Source organism: Littorina saxatilis, linkage group LG8, assembly GCF_037325665.1.
Source record: "Littorina saxatilis isolate snail1 linkage group LG8, US_GU_Lsax_2.0, whole genome shotgun sequence".
NCBI lineage: Eukaryota > Metazoa > Mollusca > Gastropoda > Littorinimorpha > Littorinidae > Littorina > Littorina saxatilis.
In genome coordinates, this window is record NC_090252.1 from 70,440,951 (window position 1) to 70,468,924 (window position 27,974).

General features: G+C 45.4%; 2 protein-coding genes across 2 annotated transcripts; both read left to right on the top strand.

Moving 5' to 3' along the window:
• The first annotated feature begins 123 nt into the window (after positions 1–123).
• On the top strand, positions 124–3,981 carry LOC138974839 (uncharacterized). The gene has a single exon (XM_070347564.1). The coding sequence runs from the start codon at positions 124–126 to the stop codon at positions 3,979–3,981; it is 3,858 nt and encodes a 1,285-aa protein (XP_070203665.1).
• An 810-nt stretch (positions 3,982–4,791) lies between these two features.
• Positions 4,792–16,833, top strand: LOC138974840 (uncharacterized). The gene is made up of 4 exons (XM_070347565.1): positions 4,792–4,912; positions 5,669–5,768; positions 14,882–15,264; positions 16,234–16,833. The coding sequence occupies exons 1-4, from the start codon at positions 4,792–4,794 to the stop codon at positions 16,734–16,736; spliced, it is 1,107 nt and encodes a 368-aa protein (XP_070203666.1). The 3' UTR covers positions 16,737–16,833.
• The last annotated feature ends 11,141 nt before the right edge of the window (positions 16,834–27,974 follow it).

Here is a 27,974-nt window from a genome sequence, read left to right on the forward strand (position 1 = left end):
AACATTGACGACTACCTCCTCCACTTCGAGCGAACAGCGACAACACACAGGTGGAGCAGGGCGACATGGGCAGGTCGATTAGCAGACCAATTGAAGGGTCGCGCAGAGAGAGCATATCTACGGATGACTCCCGAGGATGCCAGCGACTACGATATGCTCAAGGTTGCGCTGTTAGAAGAGTTCCATCATACTCCAGAACACTACCGCCGGGAATTCAGAAACATCACAAAGCAAGGGGACGAGAACTTTGTACAGTTTAGTCGTCGGCTGCAGACCCTGTTGGATCAATGGATAGCGATGTCACAGTGTGCGGGAGACTATGACCGGCTGTATGACCTGATCCTGAGAGAACAGTTGATGTCAAATTTCCGGGGTGAGCTGTTCCAGTACGTCAGCGATAAAAAGCCAGCTACAGCCAAGGAAGCGGCGGTGTTAGCGTTCACTCACTTGGAATCAAAACGGGACGCCAGATTGTTCAACGCAAAACGTAACATCGGGGGCCAAATGGACGAGGAGGAAAAGAAAAAGGAGAAGACTACAAGCAACGGGGGTACCAAGACCGGAGGGGGATCGGAGGAACAGGCAGAGCAGTCAGAGGGCCAAGTGAGGCCAGTAGAGGGCAGCAGGAACAAAAAGACGAACTGGAATCGGGAATACAACAATCGGGTGATATGTCATAGGTGCAAGAAGACGGGACACATTGCCAGGGAGTGTACCGCGAACGCCTGCATGACGACCGAGCAAGATGACCAGACGAGATCTTCCGAGCCGTCAGAGCCGTTGTGCCAAGACTGCGAGAAAATTCCATTTCGGCCGATGGGAAGGTGCAAGGTTAACGGGAGAGACGCAATCAGTCTACGTGATTCAGGGGCAGACAAGACCATGGTAAAGGCTGCATTTGTTAGGCCTGAAGATTACACCAACGGGACAGTGCACGTAGAGTTTGCCGACTTAGACTGCACAAAGACGTATCCCTTAGCATGGGTTGACGTAGAATCGCCGTACATCTGTGAGAGGATTCTTGCCATCGTGAACGACAACATCAGGCCTGACATTTTTCTGGGAAACCTGGCCCAGCTTACGAGCGGAGACTGGGTGGAAGTATCGATGTATCCCAGACGGGCGTTGTGTGCGGCAGTGACAACCAGAGCACAGGCTGAAGCAGGTACACGGCCGGTGAAACCGGTGGTGGTGGTGCAGATTGAAGGGCTGCAAGTGACTCCGGATCAGCTGAAAGTCTTGCAACAGGAAGATGAAACACTAGTGCGCGCAAAACGACTGGCGAAGGAAGGGAAACAGATACAAGCAGGAAAGGGCATGGTGGAGTTCAAGATGTCTCGTGGGATACTCAAGAGGGTTTATCGGGAGAAGAAATTGGAGTGTTCACAAATATGCGTTCCCAGATCCTTGAGGAAAGGACTACTCAAGTTCGCCCACGACACACCCATGGCAGGACATCTGGGCACCAAGAAGACCCGCGAACGTCTATGGGCAGATTTTTATTGGCCAGGCCTGTGCGAAGACGTGCGACGATACTGTCAGTCCTGCGACCGATGCCAAAAAGTCACGCCGAAGGGACGGGTTGCCAAAGTGCCGCTTGGGCAAATGCCTCTGCCCAATGTTCCATTTGAGAAGGTGGCGGTGGATTTGGTGGGGCCGATCAAGCCGGCAGCTGACAGTGGGGCGAGATTCATCCTGGTGATGGTGGACTATGCGACGCGCTACCCCGAGGCTGTGGCACTTAAGTCCATCGAGGCAGAGAAGGTGGCCGAAGCGCTGTGGACAATGTGGACGAGGTTGGGAATACCCAAGGAGGTCCTGTCGGACCAGGGTGGACAGTTCACCGGGGCCGTCATGCGAGAAGTTCACCGGTTGCTCGCCGTCAAGGGACGAACCACTACGCCGTACCATGCGCAATGCAACGGCTTGGTTGAAAGGTGTAATGGCACATTGAAAGCCATGATCAAGAAATTGTGTGTGGAGGACCCCAAGACATGGGATCGGTTTATCCCAGGTGTCTTGTTCGCATACAGGGAGGTTCCGCAGGAAAGTACTGGGTTCTCCCCATTTGAGTTGCTGTACGGCCGTACGGTGAGGGGACCCATGGCCATCTTGAGGGATCTCTGGACAAAAGAAGGAGAAGATGGGAAGGAAGCGCAGACTGCGTCCGAGTACGTGTTAAACCTCCGGGACCGAATAGAGGAAACATGCAAAATTGCTAGGGAACATCTGTGTGAGGAAGCAGTGCGCCAGAAGAAGCACTACGACCGCGGGACCAAACGCCGGACCTTCGAGGCTGGAGATCGCGCTCTTCTACTCCTGCCTCTCAAGAAAAACAAGTTGGAGATGGCTTGGCGAGGACCCTACGTCGTGGAGGAAAGAGTGGGCGAGTGTGACTACCGCATCAGGATAGGGCCCAAGCAGAAATTGTTCCACGCCAACATGCTGAAGAAGTATGTGGAGCGGCCTGCAGCGATAGCAACGGTGTGTGTGGTGGATGAAGGGGAGGAGTGGGAAACAGTGCAGTCATCTCACGAAGACATTCCGTTGATACCCCTGACGTCAGAGGAAACGATCGAGGATGTGCACTTGGATCCAGAGACGCCAGAACTGCATATAGGGATCAAGGAAATCCTCAAGGACAACAAGGATGTCATCACTGATCTGCCACGGAGGACTTCGCTGGCAGAGTGTAGCATGCGGTTGGCGCATGACGAACCAGTTAGGGTCCGTCAGTTCCCCTTGCCATTCACGACGCGGGACATTATCGCCAAAGAAGTCGACGCGATGTTGAAGATGGGGGTCATTGAACCGTCGGTGTCCCCATACAGCTCTCCAATCGTGATCGTGGAGAAGAAAGACGGAAAAAAGAGGTTCTGCTCCGACTACCGCCGTTTGAACAAGATAGTGGAGTTTGACGCCGAACCTATGCCAAACATGGAGGCCATGTTCGCCAAGCTCAGCAAGGCGAAATATCTATCCAAGATAGATCTGGCAAAGGGATACTGGCAGATCCCTATGGCGGCAGAAGACAAGCCCAAGACCGCATTCACAACACCGCAGGGGTGTTACCAGTGGACGGTGATGCCGTTTGGGTTGAAGACGTCAGGAGCCATCTTTTCAAGGATGATGAGGAGTCTGTTGAGCCCTCTCGACATGATCGAGATCGACAATTTCATTGACGACATATTGGTGGCAACTGAAACCGTGGAGCGTCATTTGGAGTGTCTCAGAGCTTTATTCCAGCGGCTGCAGGAAGCATCGTTGTCAGCTCGACCATCCAAGTGTTACTTGGGGTTTAAACGCCTGGAGTACCTGGGACACATGGTGGGAAATGGAATGATTCAACCCGAGGAAGGGAAGATGGACAAGATAGCGAAGATGCCCAGGCCAACAACAAAGCGGCAGATCCGATCCTTCCTAGGACTAGCCGGATTCTACCGTCGATTTGTGCCGGGTTTTGCTGACATTGCACTTCCGCTGACAGACGCAACCAAGAAGTCACAGCCCAACAAGGTCATATGGACGAAGCCTATGCAGGTGGCCCTTGATACGCTGAAAGTGAAGTTATCCACAGAGCCGGTGTGCAAGCTGCCGGATTTCTCCGTGCCTTTCACTCTTCGCACAGATGCATCCGGTGTTGGGTTGGGGGCGATGCTACTCCAAGACCAGGGGAACGGGATGCAGATGGTGGCCTGTGCGAGCAAAAAGTTGCTGCCAGCAGAGCGTAACTACAGTACCATCGAGCGCGAGTGCTTGGCGGTGGTGTGGGGGGTGCGGAAGTTTGGCCCGTACCTCTACGGAAAACCTTTCTGCATCCAGTCCGACCACAAACCCTTGGAGTACCTGGAGGGTTTGAAGGCGACTAACAAGAGGTTGATGCGGTGGGCGTTGGCTCTGCAACCCTACATGTATACCATCCAGGCGATTCCTGGAAGAGACAACGTGGGGGCCGACTTGCTCAGTCGCTCAGAAGAGTAACCAGATGTGGGAAGCATTGAACCATCAAAATGGACTGATTTTGGTGGGCTGGATCATTTTTTGCAAGTCCATGGATGTCAGTAGAGTTGGGTAGTGTTTTAGTTCAGGGGGAGTTGTGGTTGGATTACACGTTTTAGGATTCCTGGCATTGGGCAGAGGTGTGTGATTTTTGGTTCAATACAGGGTGTTTTGTACTTGGGTGGGGGGTTTGTCACAAACTCTGCCCAAGTCCAGCCATGAATTATTTGTAATTCGTGCATGAGTTGGGTTTCGTGCGGTTTTGGCTCAGATGGGTGCCTATACAGTGACTCGGTGTGTGTCCGTGGCTATGGACAGCCAATCGCGGGAGTGTATTCACGCACGTGGGGTTGCGTGATGCGTGAACGAGTCACAGGCTCGAAGGTCACTGCTGTGTAAAACTGTGAAGAGAACGGATGGTTGATGTGAATGCTCTATCCGGCCGACCGGCGTGTTGATGTTTTATTCGACCCCGGAGACAAGTTGTGTTCCAGCTGTCTTGGTGTGGCTTCAAGGGTTCTACGGGTGGTCAGTCCTCGAACGGCAAGGTGTGTTGAAATTCTGTAGTTTTTCTCTCCTTCCGTGCTCAGGGTCAAAATTTGTTGGTTCGGTAGTGTTTGTGTATGAGAGAGTTTTAGTTTTTTAGTTTCCTGGGTTGGTGTCATTTTATGTGTAGGGTGTCGGGGGTAGAAAGGGGAGAGGGAAAATGGGAAATAAGGGAAAGGGGGTGGACAGTTTTTCATTGTGCAAGAAGTAGGAAGGACGAGAGAGGGAATCTAAATTTGAAGATAAATGGAGTCCCCTTGGCACAAAGGACCTGTGCTGAAATGGCTCAAGCACAAGAAGTGGGGAGAGCGAGTTGGCTGGTGGAAAGAAGAAAAGAGGTGTCAGCAGTTACTGCGAGTGAACTCATGTGTGGGAAGGATTTATTTTTATGGAGGGTGTATTTAAGGTAGAGAGCGTTAATTCCAGAGAATAGTCGTGTAGTAGTTGTTAGTGCGGAAATTTGGAGACGAGGTACGGGAGGTTTTAAACGGGAGTTCTCTGTCAAGACAGAAGACGGGGGGTTGGTTGTAAATATGTGACGTCATCACGGTTAGAGAAAGAGGAAAGAACGAGGTGCCACTATGTAATATGACTTAAATTCATAAGGGGTAAGAGAAGTGGCGTTGTTTGTGAAGGGGCTGCTTGTAAATGGTTGGGTCAAATAATGAAATAGGAATTGTTGATTATGGGGGCAGCCATGTTGTATTGACTTTGTGAAATGGGAGTTGTAAATACTTTGTACATTTATATTGATGATGGTGTCTTTACAATTGTATAAAAGTAAAGACTATAATTAGGTATTTAAGGGAGTGAAAATTGTAAGAATTATTACATAATTGGTCATGTTGGGACTCTGGTATTTTGATAATGATTGTGGTTAAAGTTAAATGGTAACTTTGACGAGATGGCCAGGGTGGTTAATTAAGTAGTTAATTATGGTAATTAATGAGTAATTAAGTAAAGAGGGGACTTTGAAAGTTGATGAGTATTGATAATTATGGGAAGTCTAATGAAGGAGATATTGTTGTTAGGAGAGTTAATTTGTGGACTTTGTGGGTAAGGGGAGATAATTGAAGTATTGTTGGGGAACAAGTAGTTATACTTGGCTTTGTTCCTACAACAGCGTTCAAGCATAGAAGCGTGGCTGTGGGCGAGTCCAAGCCAGGAGAGACGAACGACACAGGAGACAGCATGAGTTTCCGGGAGAAAGATGCTTCCGACTCGTTACCCGGGAGGAAGGCGTGTTGTTGGTGGAGTGTTTGACCACCGGTGTGTCGCAAGTGTGAGCTGTGGAGGTGAGGTGGCCCACCGTCAGTGAGTAAAGTGGTGGAAGGTGCTGGCATTCTATTGCCACGAGCAGTATGGGCACAAGAATATATTATGGCATCTGTGTGCCTCGAGTTATGCAGCTGTGGCTTCACTAAGCATTGTGACCTATAAGTGAATTTAAACATATTAAAGACATAAAGATTGTGCAAGTGGAAGATTCAACGGGACTAATCTGGAGTGTCTTTATTTTTTATGTTTTGTTTTGAGCGACGTTGATTTTTGTGGATCGGCGAGATGTGAACTGGACTTGGTTGTGAAACGTCATGATCATTACGCGCGAAGAGAAAATTATGTAGTGATATTGTAATTTGTTGCTATGAAGTAAGGTTGTTACGTGGTGAATTAATGTGAATGTGTTATTGATGAATTAATGTTCGTACCATTTATTGTGTTGAAATAAGTGGAAGATTCAACGGGACTAATCTGGAGTGTCTTTATTTTTTTTATGTTTTGTTTTGAGCGACGTTGATTTTTGTGGATCGGCGAGATGTGAACTGGACTTGGTTGTGAAACGTCATGATCATTACGCGCGAAGAGAAAATTATGTAGTGATATTGTAATTTGTTGCTATGAAGTAAGGTTGTTACATTGTGGATTAATTTGAGTGTGTTAGTGATGACTTAATGTTCGTACCATTTATTGTGTTGAAATAAGTGGAAGATAATTGAGAGTCTTGTTATTTAAAGTTAAGTTAATTAGTATTATTGGTGGCTGGGCCTACTGGTTTCATGTGTAGCTGCGTTTGGCGTTGATCGTATGCATCAAGGTTGAAGGCAGTGTAGCAATAAACGTAGGTAGTCCCTATCACGAGGTATTAGTGTAAATGTAAGTTAGAAATAATAGTTAGTTAATAAATAACAGGGTTAATTGATTACTGTAGGTGAAGATAAGCGGATTTTGAGTTGAGATAGATTTATAAAGAGACTTCTTGACTTTTCGGGATCAGGGAATTAAGGTGGTAGGTGGTAATATTTAGGGATATTTACAGTTCTTTTAGTATCAAGTTATAAATTCTTATAGCCAATTTGTTTTGTTAAACTTTAAGATAATTCTACCTTCTTCATCTATCTTTGATTTTGAGCGATTGTGATTGGATGTGAATGTGAATGCGGTGTTGTCGTGTGTGTAAATAATAAACTTTGGTTTGAATGTTGCCTGGTGGTGGAGTCAGTGATTAGAGTAAGAGTGGTTGACTGTGTCTGAGTGTTTTGTACGTTAAAAGGTATTCCTATACCTCTCCCAAAACTTAGGGGAGTTACAATCTCTAACACCATGTCTCCATGCTGTGTCACACATCTCTAACACCATGTCTCCATTCTGTGTCACACATCTCTAACACCATGTCTCAATTCTGTGTCACACATCCCCAACATCATGTTTCCATTCTGTGTCACACATCTCTAACACCATGTCTCCATTCTGTGTCACACATCTTTAACACCATGTCTCCATTCTGTGTCACATCTCTAACACCATGTCTCCATTGTGTGTAACACATCTCTAACACCATGTCTCCATTCTCTGTCACACATCTCTAACACCATGTCTCCATTCTGTGTCACACATCTCTAACACCATGCCTCCATTCTGTGTCACACATCTCTAACACCATGTCTCCATTCTGTGTCACACATCTCTAACACCATGTCTACATTCTGTGTCACACATCTCTAACACCATGTCTCCATTCTGTGTCACACATCTCTAACACCATGTCTCCATTCTGTGTCACACATCTCTAACACCATGTCTCTATTCTGTGTCACACATCTCTAACACCATGTCTCCATTCTGTGTCACACATCTCTAACACCATGTCTCCTTTCTGTGTCACACATTTCTAACACCATGTCTCCATTCTATGTCACACATCTCTAACACCATGTCTCCATTCTGTGTCACACATCGCTAACACCATGTCTCCATTCTGTGTCACACATCTCTAACACCATGTCTCGATTCTGTGTCACACATCTCTTACACCATGTCTCCATTCTGTGTCACACATCTCTAACACCATGTCTCCATTCTGTGTCACACATCTCTTACACCATGTCTCCATTCTGTGTCACACATCTCTAACACCATGTCTCCATTGTGTGTCACACATCTCTAACACCATGTCTCCATTCTGTGTCACACATCTCTAACACCATGACTCCATTCTGTGTTACACATCTCTAACACCATGTCTCCATTCTGTGTCACACATCTCTAACACCATGTCTCCATTCTGTGTTACACAATTCTAACACCATGTCTCCATTCTGTGTCACACATCTCTTACACCATGTCTCCATTCTGTGTCACACATCTCTTACACCATGTCTCCATTCTGTGTCACACATATCTAACACCATGTCTCCATTCTGTGTCACACATCTCTAACACCATGTCTCCATTCTGTGTCACACATCTCTAACACCCTGTCTCCATTCTGTGTCACACATCTCTAACACCATGTCTCCATTCTGTGTCACACATCTCTAACACCATGTCTCCATTCTGTGTCACACATCTCTTACACCATGTCTCCATTCTGTGTCACACATATCTAACACCATGTCTCCATTCTGTGTCACACATCTCTAACACCATGTCTCCATTCTGTGTCACACATCTCTAACACCATGTCTCCATTCTGTGTCACACATCTCTAACACCATGTCTTCATTCTGTGTCACACATCTCTAACACCATGCCTCCATTCTGTGTCACACATCTCTAACACCATGTCTCCATTCTGTGTCACACATTTCTAACACCATGTCTCCATTCTGTGTCACACATCTCTAACACCATGTCTCCATTCTGTGTCACACATCTCTAACACCATGTCTCCATTCTGTGTCACACATCTCTAACACCATGTCTCCATTCTGTGTCACACATCTCTAACACCATGTCTCCATTCTGTGTCACACATCTCTAACACCATGTCTCCATTCTGTGTCACACATCTCTAACACCATGTCTCCATTCTGTGTCACACATCTCTAACACCATGTCTCCATTCTGTGTCACACATCTCTAACACCATGTCTCCATTCTGTGTCACACATCTCTAACACCATGTCTCCATTCTGTGTCACACATCTCTAACACCATGTCTCCATTCTGTGTCACACATCTCTAACACCATGTCTCCATTCTGTGTCACACATCTCTAACACCATGTCTCCATTCTGTGTCACACATCTCTAACACCATGTCTCCATTCTGTGTCACACATCTCTAACACCATGTCTCCATTCTGTGTCACACATCTCTAACACCATGTCTCCATTCTGTGTCACACATCTCTAACACCATGTCTCCATTCTGTGTCACACATCTCTAACACCATGTCTCCATTCTGTGTCACACATCTCTAACACCAGGTCTCCATTCTGTGACACACATCTCTAACACCCTGTCTCCATTCTGTGTCACACATCTCTAACACCATGTCTCCATTCTGTGTCACACATCTCTAACACCATGTCTCCATTCTGTGTCACACATCTCTAACACCATGTCTCCATTATGTGTCACACATCTCTAACACCATGTCTCCATTCAGTGTCACACATCTCTAACACCATGTCTCCATTCTGTGTCACACATCTCTAACACCATGTCTCCATTCTGTGTCACACATCTCTAACACCATGTCTCCATTCTGTGTCATACATCTCTAACACCATGTCTCGATTCTGTGTCACACATCTCTAACACCATGTCTCTATTCTGTGTCACACATCTCTAACACCGTATCTCCATTCTGTGTCACACATCGCTAACACCATGTTTCCATTCTGTGTCACACATCGCTAACACCATGTCTCCATTCTGTGTAACACATCTCTAACACCATGTTTCCATTCTGTGTCACACATCTCTAACACCATGTCTCCATTCAGTGTCACACATCGCTAACACCATGTTTCCATTCTGTGTCACACATCGCTAACACCATGTCTCCATTCTGTGTCACACATCTCTAACACCATGTCTCCATTCAGTGTCACACATCTCTTACACCATGTCTCCATTCTGTGTCACACATCTCTAACACCATGTCTCCATTCTGTGTCACACATCTCTAACACCATATCTCCATTCTGTGTCACACATCTCTAACACCAGGTCTCCATTCTGTGTCACACATCTCTAACACCCTGTCTCCATTCTGTGTCACACATCTCTAACACCATGTCTCGATTCTGTGTCACACATCTCTAACACCATGTCTCCATTCTGTGTCACACATCTCTAACACCATGTCTCAATTCTGTGTCACACATCTCTAACACCATGACTCCATTCTGTGTCACACATCTCTAACACCATGTCTCCATTCTGTGTCACACATCTCTAACATCATGTCTCCATTCTGTGTCACACATCTCTAACACCATGTCTCCATTCTGTGTCACACATCTCTAACACCATGTCTCCATTCTGTGTCACACATCTCTAACACCATGTCTCCATTCTGTGTCACACATCTCTAACACCATGTCTCCATTCTGTGTCACACATCTCTGACACCATGTCTCCATTCTCTGTCACACATCTCTAACACCATGTCTTCATTCTGTGTCACACATCTCGAACACCATGTCTCCATTCTGTGTCACACATCTCTAACATCATGTCTCCATTCTGTGTCACACATCTCTAACACCATGTCTCCATTCTGTGTCACACATCTCTAACACCATATCTCCATTCTGTGTCACACATCTCTAACACCAGGTCTCCATTCTGTGTCACACATCTCTAACACCCTGTCTCCATTCTGTGTCACACATCTCTAACACCATGTCTCCATTCTGTGTCACACATCTCTAACACCATGTCTCCATTCTGTGTCACACATCTCTAACACCATGTCTCAATTCTGTGTCACACATCTCTAACACCATGACTCCATTCTGTGTCACACATCTCTAACACCATGTCTCCATTCTGTGTCACATATCTCTAACACCATGTCTCCATTCTGTGTAACACATCTCTAACACCATGTCTCCATTGTGTGTAACACATCTCTGACACCATGTCTCCATTCTCTGTCACACATCTCTAACACCATGTCTTCATTCTGTGTCACACATCTCTAACACCATGTCTCCATTTTGTGTCACACATCTCTAACACCATGTCTCCATTCTGTGTCACACATCTCTAACACCATGTCTCCATTCTGTGTCACACATCTCTAAGACCATGTCTCCATTCTGTGTCACATATCTCTAACACCATGTCTCCATTCTGTGTCACACATCTCTAACACCATGTCTCCATTCTGTGTCACACATCTCTGACACTATGTCTCCATTCTCTGTCACACATCTCTAACACCATGTCTTCATTCTGTGTCACACATCTCTAACACCATGTCTCCATTCTGTGTCACACATCTCTAACACCATGTCTCCATTCTGTGTCACACATCTCTAACACCATGTCTTCATTCTGTGTCACACATCTCTAACACCATATCTCCATTCTGTGTCACACATCTCTAACACCATGTCTCCATTGTGTGTCACACATCTCTAACACCATGTCTCCATTCTGTGTCACACATCTCTAACACCATGTCTCCATTTTGTGTCACACATCTCTAACACCATGTCTCCATTCTGTGTCACACATCTCTTACACCATGTCTCCATTCTGTGTCACACATCTCTAACACCATGTCTCCATTCTGTGTCACACATCTCTAACACCATGTCTCCATTCTGTGTCACACATCTCTAACACCATGTCTCCATTCTGTGTCACACATCTCTAACACCATGTCTCCATTCTGTGTCACACATCTCTAACGCCATGTCTCCATTCTGTGTCACACATCTCTAACACCATGTCTCCATTCTGTGTCACACATCTTCTCTAACACCATGTCTCCATTCTGTGTTACACATCTCTAACACCATGTCTCCATTCTGTGTCACACATCTCTTACACCATGTCTCCATTCTGTGTCACACATCTCTAACACCATGTCTCCATTCTGTGTCACACATCTCTAACACCATGTCTCCATTCTGTGTCACACATCTCTAACACCATGTCTCCATTCTGTGTCACACATCTCTAACACCATATCTCCATTCTGTGTCACACATCTCTAACACCATGTCTCCATTCTGTGTCACACATCTCTAACACCATGTCTCCTTGTTGTGTCACACATCTCTAACACCATGTCTTTATTCTGTGTCACACATCTCTAACACCATGTCTCCATTATGTGTCACACATCTCTAACACCATGTCTCCATTCTGTGTCACACATCTCTAACACCATGTCTCCATTCTGTGTCACACATCTCTAACACCATGTCTCCATTCTGTGTCACACATCTCTAACACCATGTCTCCATTCTGTGTCACACATCTCTAACACCATGTCTCCATTCTGTGTCACACATCTCTAACACCATGTCTCCATTCTGTGTCACACATCTCTAACACCATGTCTCCATTCTGTGTCACACATCTCTAACACCATGTCTCCATTCTATGTCACACATCTCTAAACCATGTCTCCATTCTGTGTCACACATCTCTAACACCATGTCTCCATTCTGTGTCACACATCTCTGACACCATGTCTCCATTCTGTGTCACACATCTCTAACACCATGTCTCCATTCTGTGTCACACATCTCTAACACCATGTCTCCATTATGTGTCACACATCTCTAACACCATGTCTCCATTCAGTGTCACACATCTCTAACACCATGTCTCCATTCTGTGTCACACATCTCAGTAACACCATGTCTCCATTCTGTGTCACACATCTCTAACACCATGTCTCCATTCTGTGTCACACATCTCTAACACCATGTCTCCATTCTGTGTCACACATCTCTAACACCATGTCTCCATTCTGTGTCACACATCTCTAACACCATGTCTCCATTCTGTGTCACACATCTCTAACACCATGTCTCCATTCTGTGTCACACATCTCTAACACCATGTCTCCATTCTGTGTCACACATCTCTAACACCATGTCTCCATTCTGTGTCACACATCTCTAACACCATGTCTCCATTCTGTGTCACACATCTCTAACACCATGTCTCCATTCTGTGTCACACATCTCTAACACCATGTCTCCATTCTGTGTCACACATCTCTAACACCATGTCTCCATTCTGTGTCACACATCTCTAACACCATGTCTCCATTCTGTGTCACACATCTCTAACACCATGTCTCCATTCTGTGTCACACATCTCTAACACCATGTCTCCATTCTGTGTCACACATCTCTAACACCATGTCTCCATTCTGTGTCACACATCTCTAACACCATGTCTCCATTCTGTGTCACACATCTCTAACACCATGTCTCCATTCTGTGTCACACATCTCTAACACCATGTCTCCATTCTGTGTCACACATCTCTAACACCATGTCTCCATTCTGTGTCACACATCTCTAACACCATGTCTCCATTCTGTGTCACACATCTCTAACACCATGTCTCCATTCTGTGTCACACATCTCTAACACCATGTCTCCATTCTGTGTCACACATCTCTAACACCGTATCTCCATTCTGTGTCACACATCTCTAACACCATGCCTCCATTCTGTGTCACACATCTCTAACACCTGTCTCCATTCTGTGTCACACATCTCTAACACCATGTCTCCATTCTGTGTCACACATCTCTAACACCATGTCTCCATTCTGTGTCACACATCTCTAACACCATGTCTCCATTCTGTGTCACACATCTCTAACACCATGTCTCCATTCTGTGTCACACATCTCTAACACCATGTCTCCATTCTGTGTCACACATCTCTAACACCATGTCTCCATTCTGTGTCACACATCTCTAACACCATGTCTCCATTCTGTGTCACACATCTCTAACACCATGTCTCCATTCTGTGTCACACATCTCTAACACCATGTCTCCATTCTGTGTCACACATCTCTAACACCATGTCTCCATTCTGTGTCACACATCTCTAACACCATGTCTCCATTCTGTGTCACACATCTCTAACACCATGTCTCCATTCTGTGTCACACATCTCTAACACCATGTCTCCATTCTGTGTCACACATCTCTAACACCATGTCTCCATTCTGTGTCACACATCTCTAACACCATGTCTCCATTCTGTGTCACACATCTCTAACACCATGTCTCCATTCTGTGTCACACATCTCTAACACCATGTCTCCATTCTGTGTCACACATCTCTTACACCATGTCTCCATTCTGTGTCACACATCTCTAACACCATGTCTCCATTCTGTGTCACACATCTCTTACACCATGTCTCCATTCTGTGTCACACATCTCTAACACCATGTCTCCATTCTGTGTCACACATCTCTAACACCATGTCTCCATTCTGTGTCACACATCTCTAACACCATGTCTCCATTCTGTGTCACACATCTCTTACACCATGTCTCCATTCTGTGTCACACATCTCTAACACCACGTCTCCATTCTGTGTCACACATCTCTAACACCATGTCTCCATTCTGTGTCACACATCTCTAACACCATGTCTCCATTCTGTGTCACACATCTCTAACACCATGTCTCCATTCTGTGTCACACATCTCTAACACCGTATCTCCATTCTGTGTCACACATCTCTAACACCAGGTCTCCATTCTGTGTCACACATCTCTAACACCTGTCTCCATTCTGTGTCACACATCTCTAACACCATGTCTCGATTCTGTGTCACACATCTCTAAACACCTTGTCTCCATTCTGTGTCACACATCTCTAACACCATGCCTCCATTCTGTGTCACACATCTCTAACACCATGTCTCCATTCTGTGTCACACATCTCTAACACCATGTCTCCATTCTGTGTCACACATCTCTAACACTCCATTCTGTGTCACACATCTCTAACACCATGTCTCCAATCTGTGTCACACATCGCTAACACCATGTCTCCATTGTGTGTAACACATCTCTGACACCATGTCTCCATTCTGTGTCACAGTCCAGCTCACATACGGCTGGTATCACAGCTAGCGCAGCCTGGTCCAACTCACATACAGCTGGTATCACAGCTAGCGCAGCGAGTACCACACCTGTACCTGTGGTGTGCCACTGTTTATAACGACCACATACCCCCAGCACTGCAGACACAGGTGTTCACTGTCCCCCTCCGCTCGGCGCCCGCCGTCCTTCGTGAAATACAGCCAGGATTTCAAGGGTATGACTTTGTCCACGACTACAGCGACAGCAGCGTGCCTGCCCCTGGGGACGGGCTGAGCGTGATACGGCTGAGTCACCATGGCAACGCTCACACAGGTCGGTGGCCGTTGGACTGCGCACAGTGTGGTCAGGATATCGCTGCCGTGCTGCGCCGTCTGGGTGTGGGTGAGTTGTGTAGCTGATGATGATGGTCGTGGTGGTTGGTGGTGATGATGATGATGATGTTGGTGGTGGTGGAGGTGGTGGTGGTGATGATAATGATGGTGGTGGTGGTGGTGATTGTGGAAGGTTTGAGTGAAGGCTAAACATTCCCGTTTCCCTACAGGTGTTTTATCATCCCACCCCCCGCCCCACACACTCACACACGAGAAACTTAGTCTGCCAGGGAAAACAGAAGAGTAGCACATCAACAATAATTACGTCATTTCAATTGACGTAAAATACAGAATTACGTCATGACGTCTTAGTTTTGCTGTCTGTGTTTGTGGAAAATTGCAAACTTTGAGATAATTTTATAACTCAGGTGCGCGTGCATGCTCGTGTGTGTGTGTGTGTGTGGGGGGGGGGGGGGGGTGGTGTCAGAAAACAAGTATACGGATGTGTTGTTTCTTGAAATGTAACAGATGTTTGCTTGCATAATATCAATATTTATCAGGCTAGATGATGTTGGTGGTGGTGGAGGTGGTGGTGGTGATGATAATGATGGTGGTGGTGGTGGTGATTGTGGGAGGTTTGAGTGAAGGGTATAAACATTCCCGTTTCCCTACAGGTGTGTTATCATCCCACCCCCCGCCTCACACACTCACACACGAGAAACTCAGTCTGCCAGGGAAAACAGAAGAATAGCACATCAACCACAATTACGTCATTTCAATTGACGTAAAATACAGAATTATCTCATGACGTCTTAGTTTTGCTGTCTGTTTGTTGAAAATTGCAAACTTTGAGATAATTTTATAACTCAGGTGCGCGTGCATGCTCGTGTGTGTGTGTGTGTGTGTGTGGGGGGGGGGTGGTGTCAGAAAACAAGTATACGGATGTGTTGTTTCTTGAAATGTAACATATGTTTGCTTGCATATATATCAATATTTATCAGGCTAGATGTTTAACCGTTCCAACGGTCTTTCCCTGCAGGTAGCATCGTCGCCAACAGTCCCTCCCGGCTGAGCTACCGTGATGTGTTCGTCCTGACCAGAAGCAACGATCTACATGATGACGTCACGGATGAGGCAGGGCGGGTGACGTCACCAGCTAGCGGCGTGGTGCAGGGACTGAAGGATGCAGGTGTACCGGTGAGTGTGTTGGGGGTACAAGACTTGCTACACAACAGGGCGAGGTGGGAGCGAGCTGTGCAGGACGTGGCGGTGGCGGCAACGGACACAGTGACAGTAGCGTACTATGGCTGGGTGTCAGGCCTGGAGCGGCGCGTGGTGGCCGTGTTACAGGGCAGAGCTCAGGATGATGATGATGCAGGGAGGACTGATGAGATGACTGATCATAATGACAGGCTGGATGCAGTATCACGCTGCACCACACAGCTCATCACGGTCCGCACGCCTCCTGTCACCACCACCACCACACCGCCATCCCATACAACAACCACTGCGACCACTACGACTACCCACGCCACAACCTAACACAACAACCACTACCACTGCCACTACCGCAACGACCACCGACACCACCAGCGACGCGACAACAACCACAACCACCACCAACAAGCGGAGGAGATTCAACAACGACACCACAACAACAACAACAACAACAACAACAACAACATTAGTGTCGCCCAAAACACATGTGTTTTACTTCCTGGTTGGTATCGCGGATTGTTCACAGAATGTTATCACTTGGAGATTTCCTTGCAAGATTTCGTCACGTTCTATGACGCAAAACAACAATTGACGTCATCGTGCTTGTGTTTTACCTCATTCAGATCTTGGCACGCTGACTGCCCTTCAACACTGTTTCACCTGTTGCATTTATTTGTTGAGATGCACGGCTTTTTAATGTTCACGACACGTGCACCACTTGTGTGACCTTCACCGATGGTTAACCTGTTAAAACAATAATGACAAGTACCGTAATGGTATATTGTTTACTGAAACACCTGTGACCGTTACCGCTGTGGTCTTTTGTGCACTGAAACACCTGTGTCATTTACTGCGGTGTGGTCTATTGGTCTTTTGTTGCTTATAACACCTGTCACCTGTACTGACATGGCCTGAAACACCTGTGACTGTAGCGCTAAGGTGTATGCTACCGCTCAGTGAAACACCCGTGATGTAGCGTTCACTAGACACCTGTGACTTTACCGCTGTGTTGTAGCGTTCACTAGACACCTGTGACTTTACCGCTGTGTTGTAGCGTTCACTAGACACCTGTGACTTTACCGCTGTGTTGTAGCGTTCACTGTAGCACTTGTAGCCTTCAAGGATGTGATGGATTGTTCACTGAAACACCAGTGACCAGAGACGAGTTGCCCAGAGCGGTTCGCCACGGGTCGCTCGCAGTGCGAATGACAAAAAGCCGTTTGTTAGGGCAGTGCAGGAAAGCGCTCGCGAAGCACTCAGCGAGCGGCTTTGGTATATGCTCGCCCACCGCCCGCCGCGTTATCCAAGATGGCGGCGGTGTTTACACTGCGATGCCGTGTAGCGTGTTTCGATCTTCTCGGCGTGGTTTTCGACGTGACCCGAGGGATCCACCGCTTTTCAAGGTTCAGGGACTACCCCAGCTAAATTTCCCATCATAACTACATTCTCTCTGACGATTTCACTGACCGAATCGTCTACTAGTTTAAGAAGTACAACATTTTTCATATCTCGCAGTAATCGTGCTTTTTTCGTCGTCATCGTGAAGCGATTTGCCTCGTTGTGAGCCCGTTGCATAGACCAATCCAGAGCAACTTTTCTCTGAGCGGGCTATTGTGATTCTGAGCAACGCATAGCTGTAGTAACTGACAACAAGCAGTGAAAGTCACGTGACAGCTTGTGAAGTAGACACTTCTCTACTTAGATTGCTCAGCGTGAGGGATTGCTACGCTGTGCTGTTTGCTGACAGTGAGAAATGACACGTGGCTTGTGTTCACCGTCACGTGGACTGCTTGGCCCAGTTAGTTCGCTCTTTAGGGAAATAAACAAACACTGAGCACAGTTAGTTAGCAAGTATTAGTGATAGTGATATTTCACTGTGCGTGCGATGGGAAAATGCGTGCTATAGACGTAAAGACACATGTAAATAACTTTGATATGTAGTACAGAATTCTTTTAACAATAGCTATAACTGACTATTCATAATGTCAGTCTATGAGCATACGTTTTGAGTGTGATTCTGAACCTGTTTAGTCTGACTGTCGTTTACAATGTTTACTGTGTGCTTGTAAAGTAGAATGCAAAAAAAGGCATTTGTCAACAACAACAAAATCACTCACAACATGTTTGAATAAAAATGTGTTTGCTCTTCTATCTGTCTTAATTAGTGTGTGTGTGTGTGTGTGTGTGTGTGGGTGTATGTGTGTGTGTGTGTGTGTGTGTGTGTGTGTGTGTGTGTGTGATGTGTGTGTGTGTGTGTGTGTGTGTGTGATGTGTGTGTGTGTTTGTGTGTGTGTGTGTGTGATGTGGTGTGTGTGTGTGTGATGTGTGTGTGTGTGTGATGTGTGTGTGTGTGATGTGTGTGTGATGTGTGTGTGTGTGTGTGTGTGTGTGTGTGTGTGTGAGTGTGTGTGTGTGTGTGTGTGTGTGTGTGTGGTGTGTGTGTGTGTGTGTGTGTGGCCGCGTTACACATTTTTAATATAAAACAACACACACGTTCTACATAATCAGGTTAAAATCTGTTGAAGAATACACAGTATGCAGTAAATGACCAACTTGAAATTCCCTCCATCCAGAAGGGAGATAACTGCCATTTTATCCAGCAGGTCAATGAAAAACAAACAAGACAACCTCAAAACAAAAGATCACAAAACAATTCTAAAACAAAACACAGGAACAAAGAACAAAAAAAAGCAAATGCTACTACGACTCGCCTTCGTCATGTCCGATTACAGTGAACCCCCTCCCCCTCTTTTTAAGACCCCCCTCCCCCCCTCCTTACCAATAGCAGACTCCCTCCCCTATACCCACCAGATAGAACACTCGCTCCCTTCTTGCCCCCCCCCCCCTCTCCCCTAACCAACCTACCCGATAAAGTATTACCTACTTTTAAGACAACCCCCCCTGACTAGACCATCCACCCTGACTAGACCATCCACCCTGACTTGACCATCCACCCTGACTAGACCATCCACCCTGACTAGACCATCCACCCTGACTAGGCCATCCACCCTGACTAGACCATCCACCCTGACTAACCCATCCACCCTGACTAGACCATCCACCCTGACTAGACCACACACCCTGACTAGACCATCCACCCTGACTAACCCATCCACCCTGACTAGACCATCCACCCTGACTAGGCCATCCACCCTTTCAAGACCCTGTTTTCACAGATCCTCTAATCATAATCTCTGAAAGTTCACTCCCATTTTAAGGCTTCCTCTTTTTTACCACTCGATTTTCTCACATTGTTGTTAGGTCGAAGGACTCCACTATATATGACCCCCCCCCCCCCCCCCAAAAAAAATAGACCAAAAAAGAGCTGTTACAGCTTCACACAATTATGTTCCAGAGAACATTCATGTCCGATTAAAATTGATACTAATGTCACCTGTACCAATCCATTCAGATATCTAACCCTGAGAAAATATCCCACATAATACAAACTTGCACCCCCGACCCCCTTCCTGCCAACATCACTAGCCTCATACTCTGCAGTCTACATTTTGAGAAGAATGTTTTTGGGTTTTTTCAATACGAGAACCATAATTTTCCTAAATAAAGTAAATGGATTCAGGAATAATTAAAAACTATGGTTTATAGCTACCTCATATTGATGTCATGCAGCAAGGAGCTAACACGCATTACACAGCGGAACGAAAGACATTGTCTGTCAGAAAGATTTGATAACGTCTTACAAAAATAACGCAATACAGCACCTCGAATGCTACGACACTCATTCTAATGCGTTTCTTGTGTAAGGGGACATATTCAACCCCACAACTGAACTGTGCAGCTCCTGGGACGAGTTTCTTCATCTTCTTCTGCGTTCGTGAGCTGAAACTCCCACGTACACTCGTGTTTTTGAACGAGTGCATATTTACGTGTATGACCGTTTTTAACCCGCCATTTAGGCAGCCATACGCCGATTTTGGAGGTAGCATGCTGGGTATTTTTGTGTTTCTATAACCCACCGAACTCTGACATGGATTACAGGATCTTTTCTGTGCGCACTTGGTCTTGTGCTTGCGTGTACACACGTATATAAGGCACTATAGCAGGTCTTGACATAAGTTGACCTGGGAGATCGGACAAATCTCCACTCTTAACCCACCAGGTGCGGCCAGGATTCGAACCAACGACCTCCCGCTTTGGAGGCTGGCATCTTACCACTAAGCCATTGCGCCCGAGACGAGCTTACCGTGTACTGTGCCTGCCGTGACATTCAGGAGGATGATTGTGATTGTTGGACAATCGTGTGCCTGTGCTGAGTGGACTTGCACGAAGACGAACGTCGGAACGGTATAGGTTCTGCCAAGTGAGATGCGAGAGTAAGTGTGTCATTGTGTGTCATTTCTGTTTGATTGATTTATTCATGATTTAGTTTTTGGTTCAATAGTGACGGGCGCAATGGCGTGGTGGTAAGACGTCGGCCTTCTAATCGGGAGGTCGTGAGTTCGAATCCCGGTCGCTGCCGCCTGGTGGGTTAAGAGTGGAGATTTGTCCGGTCAACTTGTGTGCCGACCTGCTAGTGACTTAGCCCCCTTCGTGTGTACACGCAAGCACAAGACCAAGTGCGCACGGAAAAGATCCTGTAATCCATATCGGAGTTCGGTGGGTTATGGAAATACCCAGCATGCCTACTCAACGAAAGCGGAGTGAAGCTTACTCTGCTCAGAGTATAGTGTGGGGAACCCAAATGGGCAGACGAGCTCACACCTAACCAGACAATTCTGGAACGCTGAAGAAGAAGAAGGTTCAATAGTGATATTTTGTTAAGTTTTACTTTTTATGCTGTAGTGTGATTCGTCTGAGTGCGAGATATACTTCCCCGAACCCCTGTGTAAGTTACAGTGTGTACAGGCTGAGTGTGTAACATGAGTGTGTACAGGCTGAGTGTGTAACATGAGTGTGTAACATGAGTGTGTAACATGAGTGTGTACAGGCTGAGTGTGTAACATGAGTGTGTACAGGCTGAGTGTGTAACATGAGTGTGTAACATGAGTGTGTAACATGAGTGTGTAACATGAGTGTGTAACATGAGTGTGTAACATGAGTGTGTGACATAAGTGTGTACAGGCTGAGTGTGTCACATGAGTGTGTAACATGAGTGTGTAACATGAGTGTGTAACATGAGTGTGTAGCATGAGTGTGTAACATGAGTGTGTAACATGAGTGTGTAACATGAGTGTGTAACATGAGTGTGTAGCATGAGTGTGTAACATGAGCGTGTAACATGAGCGTGTAACATGAGTGTGTAACATGAGTGTGTAACATGAGTGTGTAACATGAGTGTGTACAGGCTGAGTGTGTAACATGAGTGTGTAGCCGAGTGTGTGGATGGGAGTTTAGACCCCGGACACACACAGCAGACTCCAACACAACAGCGTAGTTCCATCCCAACAAAGAAATTCCTGACAATTTGAACAAAGGAGCAATAACACGCTGAGTGTATTGTGTTCCTGTATTGTCATAAGCTACTCACAAAAAGTTAAGGATCACTTGCACACAAATTCATAACTTTCCAAATAAGAAAGCCAATGCGTTGGTATTTGGCAAACGTTTAATTCAATGCTTTAGTGATAACGATACAACATTTCCTTTAATTTCGAGCAATCGTTTGGTCTGTACATTTTATCAAAGTGTGTACGTATCGAAATTTAATTTCACAAAGTCGTTGAAATCACAAGACATGGCATTCAGATGCTCCCAAAAGTTCAGTAATGCGTGTAACCGCCCTGGCTGTTCTGGCACTCGACGCAGCGAGACCCCATAGAGTTGACCAGGATGGTGAAGATCCTGTGTAGAAGCGCCTGCCTCTCTGCCTGCAGCATCTGGTAGAGGTGCTGGACATCCCTGAGAGGGGAGTGGTTGCTCCTCACTTTGCGATCCAACTCATCCCAGAGGTTCTCAATCGGGTTGAGATCGGGACTGCATGCTGGCCACTCCATTCTGTTGACTCCAGACTGCTGCAGGAAGTCGTTGACCACCCTTGCCCTGTGGGGGCGAGCGTTGTCATCCTGGTAGACAGCCTGCGGTCCCATCTGCTGCAGTGTAGGCACAGCCAGCGGTCGAAGGATCTCATCCCGGTATCGGAGGCCAGTCAGGTTACCCTGTACATGAAACAAGGGTGTTCTGTGGTGAAGGCTGAAGGCCCCCCAGACCATTACAGAACCTCCACCAAAGGCCACCTTTTCTTGGACAGTGGCGTCAATGTAGCGTTCCCCCTGGCGCCCCCAGACCCTCAGTCGGTCGTCGTTGTGGTTCAGGGTGAAGCGTGATTCATCACTGAACAGGACCTGGGACCATTGCTGACGTGTCCACCTCACGTGACGTCTGCAGAAGGCGCGGCGTGCTGCCCTATGGGCTGGAGTTAAGCGTGGCCGTACAGCTGGGCGACGAGAACGGAGGTTAAACCCATGAAGGCGATTCCGTATGGTCTGCTGGCTGATGTTGGTGTTAGTAGCCACCCTCAGTTGCCTTCGAATAATGCTGAAAGAGGCTGTTCTTGTTTGCAAGGCTAGTCGTTCAATGAGACGATCTTCACGTGGAGTTGTCTTCTTTGGTTGCCCAGGGTGCGTCTTTCCTGGACCCTCCCAGTGGCTGTGAAACGTTGAATCAGTCTGACAATGACCGAGATGGACACGTGAAGTCGCCTGGTCACTTCTCGCTTGGGGACACCATCTTGGAACCTTGCAACAGCTCGTCCCTTCTCAAACTCGTTCAATTTTCGTCGTGGAGGCATTGTCAGATAATGCCTAATACTGGTGGTATGGCTTCTCAAAAAGCCAAGCAAGTGACAGCATCTCACACATAAACAGCAGTGCTTGCGCGTGCATAATGGGTTTTCCATGTGGCTTGTGCAATGTGTTCGGGCTGAACGGTCCAAAACAAGGTCCTTTTTCGCAAGTTTCCGCTTTTTCTTTTGCTACCAAGCTCAGTAGTAGAGAATCTCATGCAATGTTCCCACTAACACAACATCGCCCACTTACAGCTGAACAAGAATTCATAACAATTTGGTTTGACTGAAAAAGAAATAACAGTAGCGAACTGATTTTATTGAGCACCTGTTTTCTCTAAGTGATCCTTAACTTTTTGTGAGTAGTGTAATTACAAACCCCAATCCTAACTAAAAAGTTAATATGGTGATTTGAGTATTTTGTCGTTGTTTTGCTACGATAATCGATATATCTGAAGATCATTATGGAGGTGTATCTGTTTGGTTGTTGACTTGGAATACAAGGTAAAGATCTTACAGGCTTATGTAGGGGAAGGTTGCCTAATATGGACCACTTTGTGTTTCTTGCTGATTGCTAGCTTGTTTTCTTGTGAAGAAGTTTCATTGTGTGTTTCTGAGTCCTTCTCTCTTAGGTTAACCGTTGTGCCTAATTAGAGTGAATAATTGGCTTCGATAGACAATCAGCAAAAAATGAATAAAGAAAAACTCACAACTGGTCCAAATTAGGCGCATGGACCAGTGAAGCGGCCTTCATAGATCACTGTCAAAAGCCCCTTATACTTCAAAATAGCATGATACAACTTAGTGTGCAATTCAGACTAATTCAAATAATTATGCTTTAGAGTTATCTATTTTGGGTTGATGAGAACATTATTTGAAGCACAACAGGAAACTAAAGAAGCTTATCAAAAACAGAGTGAATATAAATGAAATTGTCATCTTCCACGAAAAAAAGACAATTGAATTTTTATTTTGTTTAATCTCGAGGGCGAGTTGAATGAATGAAAATAGCATTTAGGTTTTATTTTCTTCTATTTGTTGAAGGTGGTCCCTATTAGGCAACACACACGTACTTTGAGATTTTGCTATTATTTTTTGTTTGCAGTGGAAACTCCGGGTGAACACTGCTAAAATGTAACAAATGCAGTCTTAGTTGTCATATATATAACGTGTTTTGTGTGATAACAGCTTTTGCTATGGACAGAAACGAGTCTGTTTTAGGCGTCAAATTTAGAGTGGACCCTGCCAAAAGTTAGCAAAAAAGAGAAAAAGCCTAACTGTTTTGAGGTTTGTGTTTGTGCAACTGTTTTGACATATGCAACTGTTTTGACATGTGCAAGTTATCCACAGAGGCTGAATACAACGAGTAAAATTGTTTCGAGCGCTCTAGCACCGTTAGTTTGTCAGAACATGAGGTGGTCCGTATTAGGCAGTGGTCCCTATTCGGCAGCCTTCCCCTACTTTGTAAATAAAAAGATAAAAATGTATGCATGTTGTAAAATGCATATACGATACACTCACAGACAAACACATGCACGCACGTACAAACGCATGCGCGCACGCACGCACCCACCCACACACACACACACACACACACACAGTCTCTGTGTTTTGATTCTGAATGTTGTAACATTGGCAGTCTCTGTGTTTTGATTGTGAATGTTGTAACATTGGCAGTCTCTGTGTTTTGATTCTGAATGTTGTAACATTGGCAGTCTCTGTGTTTTGATTGTGAATGTTGTAACATTGGCAGTCTCTGTGTTTTGATTGTGAATGTTGTAACATTGGCAGTCTCTGTGTTTTGATTCTGAATGTTGTAACATTGGCAGTCTCTGTGTTATGATTGTGAATGTTGTAACATTGGCAGACTCTGTGTTTTGATTGTGAATGTTGTAACATTGGCAGTCTCTGTGTTATGATTCTGAATGTTGTAACATTGGCAGTCTCTGTGTTATGATTGTGAATGTTGTAACATTGGCAGTCTCTGTGTTTTGGTTGTGAATGTTGTAACATTGGCAGTCTCTGTGTTCTGATTGTGAATGTTGTAACATTGGCAGTCTCTTTGTTTTGGTTGTGAATGTTGTAACATTGGCAGTCTCTGTGTTATGATTGTGAATGTTGTAACATTGGCAGTCTCTGTGTTATGATTGTGAATGTTGTAACATTGGCAGTCTCTTTGTTTTTGGATGTACTCTTTTTAATTCAACTAAAAAAAAGGGAGGAAGAGAGAGGGAGAGAACAGAAAACCAGTTGCTAAATATAAATTCGAATAATGGTTTTTCAAATCCGGCTTGCACTGTAGACACCAGCGCGCTGTGTTGAGTGTCCCACAAAGTCTGACTAGTCTCAGGTGACAGTAGAGGATCACGCCGCCCCTGTGTTGAGTGTCCCACAAAGTCTGACTAGTCTCAGGTGACAGCAGAGGATCACGCCGCCCCTGTGTTGAGTGTCCCACAAAGTCTGACTAGTCTCAGGTGACAGTAGAGGATCACGCCGCCCCTGTGTTGAGTGTCCCACAAAGTCTGACTAGTCTCAGGTGACAGTAGAGGATCACGCCGCCCCTGTGTTGAGTGTCCCACAAAGTCTGACTAGTCTCAGGTGACAGCAGAGGATCACGCCGCCCCTGTGTGTTCCGTGTCGTGTTAGAAGGACAAGAGGGGGTGTTTTATTCTCCCACATAGCCAGGCGCATTCAAACGCAACACCCCTCCCCCTCCACCCCCAATTCCTCTCTTCCACCCGTCTTCCCTTCTCCAACTGACTTACCGGTAAGGTTTCAAGGTTTTATTTCGGCTTGAGGCCCATAGGGCATTTAAGCAAACAAAAATAAACAATTAAGTCGTATAAAAAATCATGTCCCAATATAGGTCCCTAGTTACCTGGGAGGACGTTAAGCCCCATACTCTCTCTCTCTCTCTCTCTGTCTCTCTCTCTCTCTCTCTCTCTCTCTCTCTCTCTCTCTCTCTCTCTCTCTCTCTCTCTCTCTCTCCCTCTCTCTCTCTCTCTCTCTCACAATTAAGTCACACGCACAATGAGAGTGCACACAGGCACAGCAAACAGTGTATTTAATTAAACACCACAAGAAAAACATAACACACTAACAAAAAGAAACCACATCTTCATCAACTAGAGCTCTACCTCACAAAATTAAGAGAAAAAACAAACTAAACAAAAACCCAAACAGACAAAACCAAGAGAGTAAGAACCACAGCAAAACACAACAAAACACGTAGATCATCTAGCGAAATTAACTCATAATAACACTAACAAACTTAGCCAACTTAACCAACTTATTTTTTGATTTTACATTCATTAAAGCATTATATTTGATAACAGTTGCATGATGTTGAAAATAGTTTCCACTATACTTCTTTCATTCTTTCCCAACACTCTCATATTGACAAATAAACAACAAGTGGAATTCATCTCCCATCTCACCACTTCCACACGGCTTACACACTCTCATATTGACAATTAAACAAAAAGTGGAATTCATCTCCTATCTCACCACTTCCACACGGCTTACACACTCTCACATTGACAATTAAACAAAAAGTGGAATTCATCTCCCATCTCACCACTTCCACACGGCTTACACACTCTCATATTGACAATTAAACAAAAAGTGGAATTCATCTCCTATCTCACCACTTCCACACGGCTTACACACTCTCACATTGACAATTAAACAAAAAGTGGAATTCATCTCCTATCTCACCACTTCCACACGGCTTTCACATTCTCATATTGACAATTAAACAACAAGTGGAATTCATCTCCTATCTCACCACTTCCACACGGCTTTCACATTCTCATATTGACAATTAAACAAAAAGTGGAATTCATCTCCTATCTCACCACTTCCACACAGCTTACACACTCTCATATTGACAATTAAACAAAAAGTGGAATTCATCTCCTATCTCACCACTTCCACACGGCTTACACACTCTCATATTGACAATTAAACAACAAGTGGAATTCATCTCCTATCTCACCACTTCCACACGGCTTACACACTCTCATATTGACAATTAAACAACAAGTGGAATTCATCTCCTATCTCACCACTTCCACACGGCTTACACACTCTCATATTGACAATTAAACAAAAAGTGGAATTCATCTCCTATCTCACCACTTCCACACAGCTTACACACTCTCATATTGACAATTAAACAAAAAGTGGAATTCATCGCCTATCTCACCACTTCCACACAGCTTACACACTCTCATATTGACAATTAAACAACAAGTGGAATTCCTCTCCTATCTCACCACTTCCACACGGCTTACACACTCTCATATTGACAATTAAACAAAAAGTGGAATTCATCTCCTATCTCACCACTTCCACACAGCTTACACACTCTTTCGTCCCTAGGGATATTAAAAACACGTTCCTGGTGAATAGGTAACTTATGATTACTTAACCTAAATTTTAATAATTTTTCTCTCAGGGACCCAGTCAAACACATCAAATATGTTTCTAAGCAAAACTCATTCTTATACAAACAATAATTATAACAAACGCTATTGTTGGCAGATTCACTTTTCCAGCATTGCAAATATTGGTCTCGCAGTCTTTGTTTTACAAGGCTCTTGAAGACATTTACTGTAAACGGCTGGACAAACCACACATCTGAAAACCCTAACTGGTTTAATAATTTTCGTGTGAGCGGGGTTTTGGCAAGGCAAGGCAAGGCAAGGCAAAGGCAAGGCAAGTTTTATTCCAATAAAACCCCGTGAGGGTACATGGAAAATTAAAAAACACAGTAAAAACACATTTCATTCAAGTAGTATCGTACTCCTTTATCAGTA

Coding starts and splice junctions, on each gene's coding strand:
- LOC138974839 (XM_070347564.1), top strand. CDS start 124: ATGACTCCCGAGGATGCCAGCGACTACGATATGCTCAAGGTTGCGCTG.
- LOC138974840 (XM_070347565.1), top strand. CDS start 4,792: ATGGAGTCCCCTTGGCACAAAGGACCTGTGCTGAAATGGCTCAAGCAC. Junction 4,913..5,668: donor GTTACTGCGAGTGAACTCAT/GTGTGGGAAGGA, acceptor TTCCTACAACAG/CGTTCAAGCATAGAAGCGTG. Junction 15,265..16,233: donor GCTGCGCCGTCTGGGTGTGG/GTGAGTTGTGTA, acceptor CTTTCCCTGCAG/GTAGCATCGTCGCCAACAGT.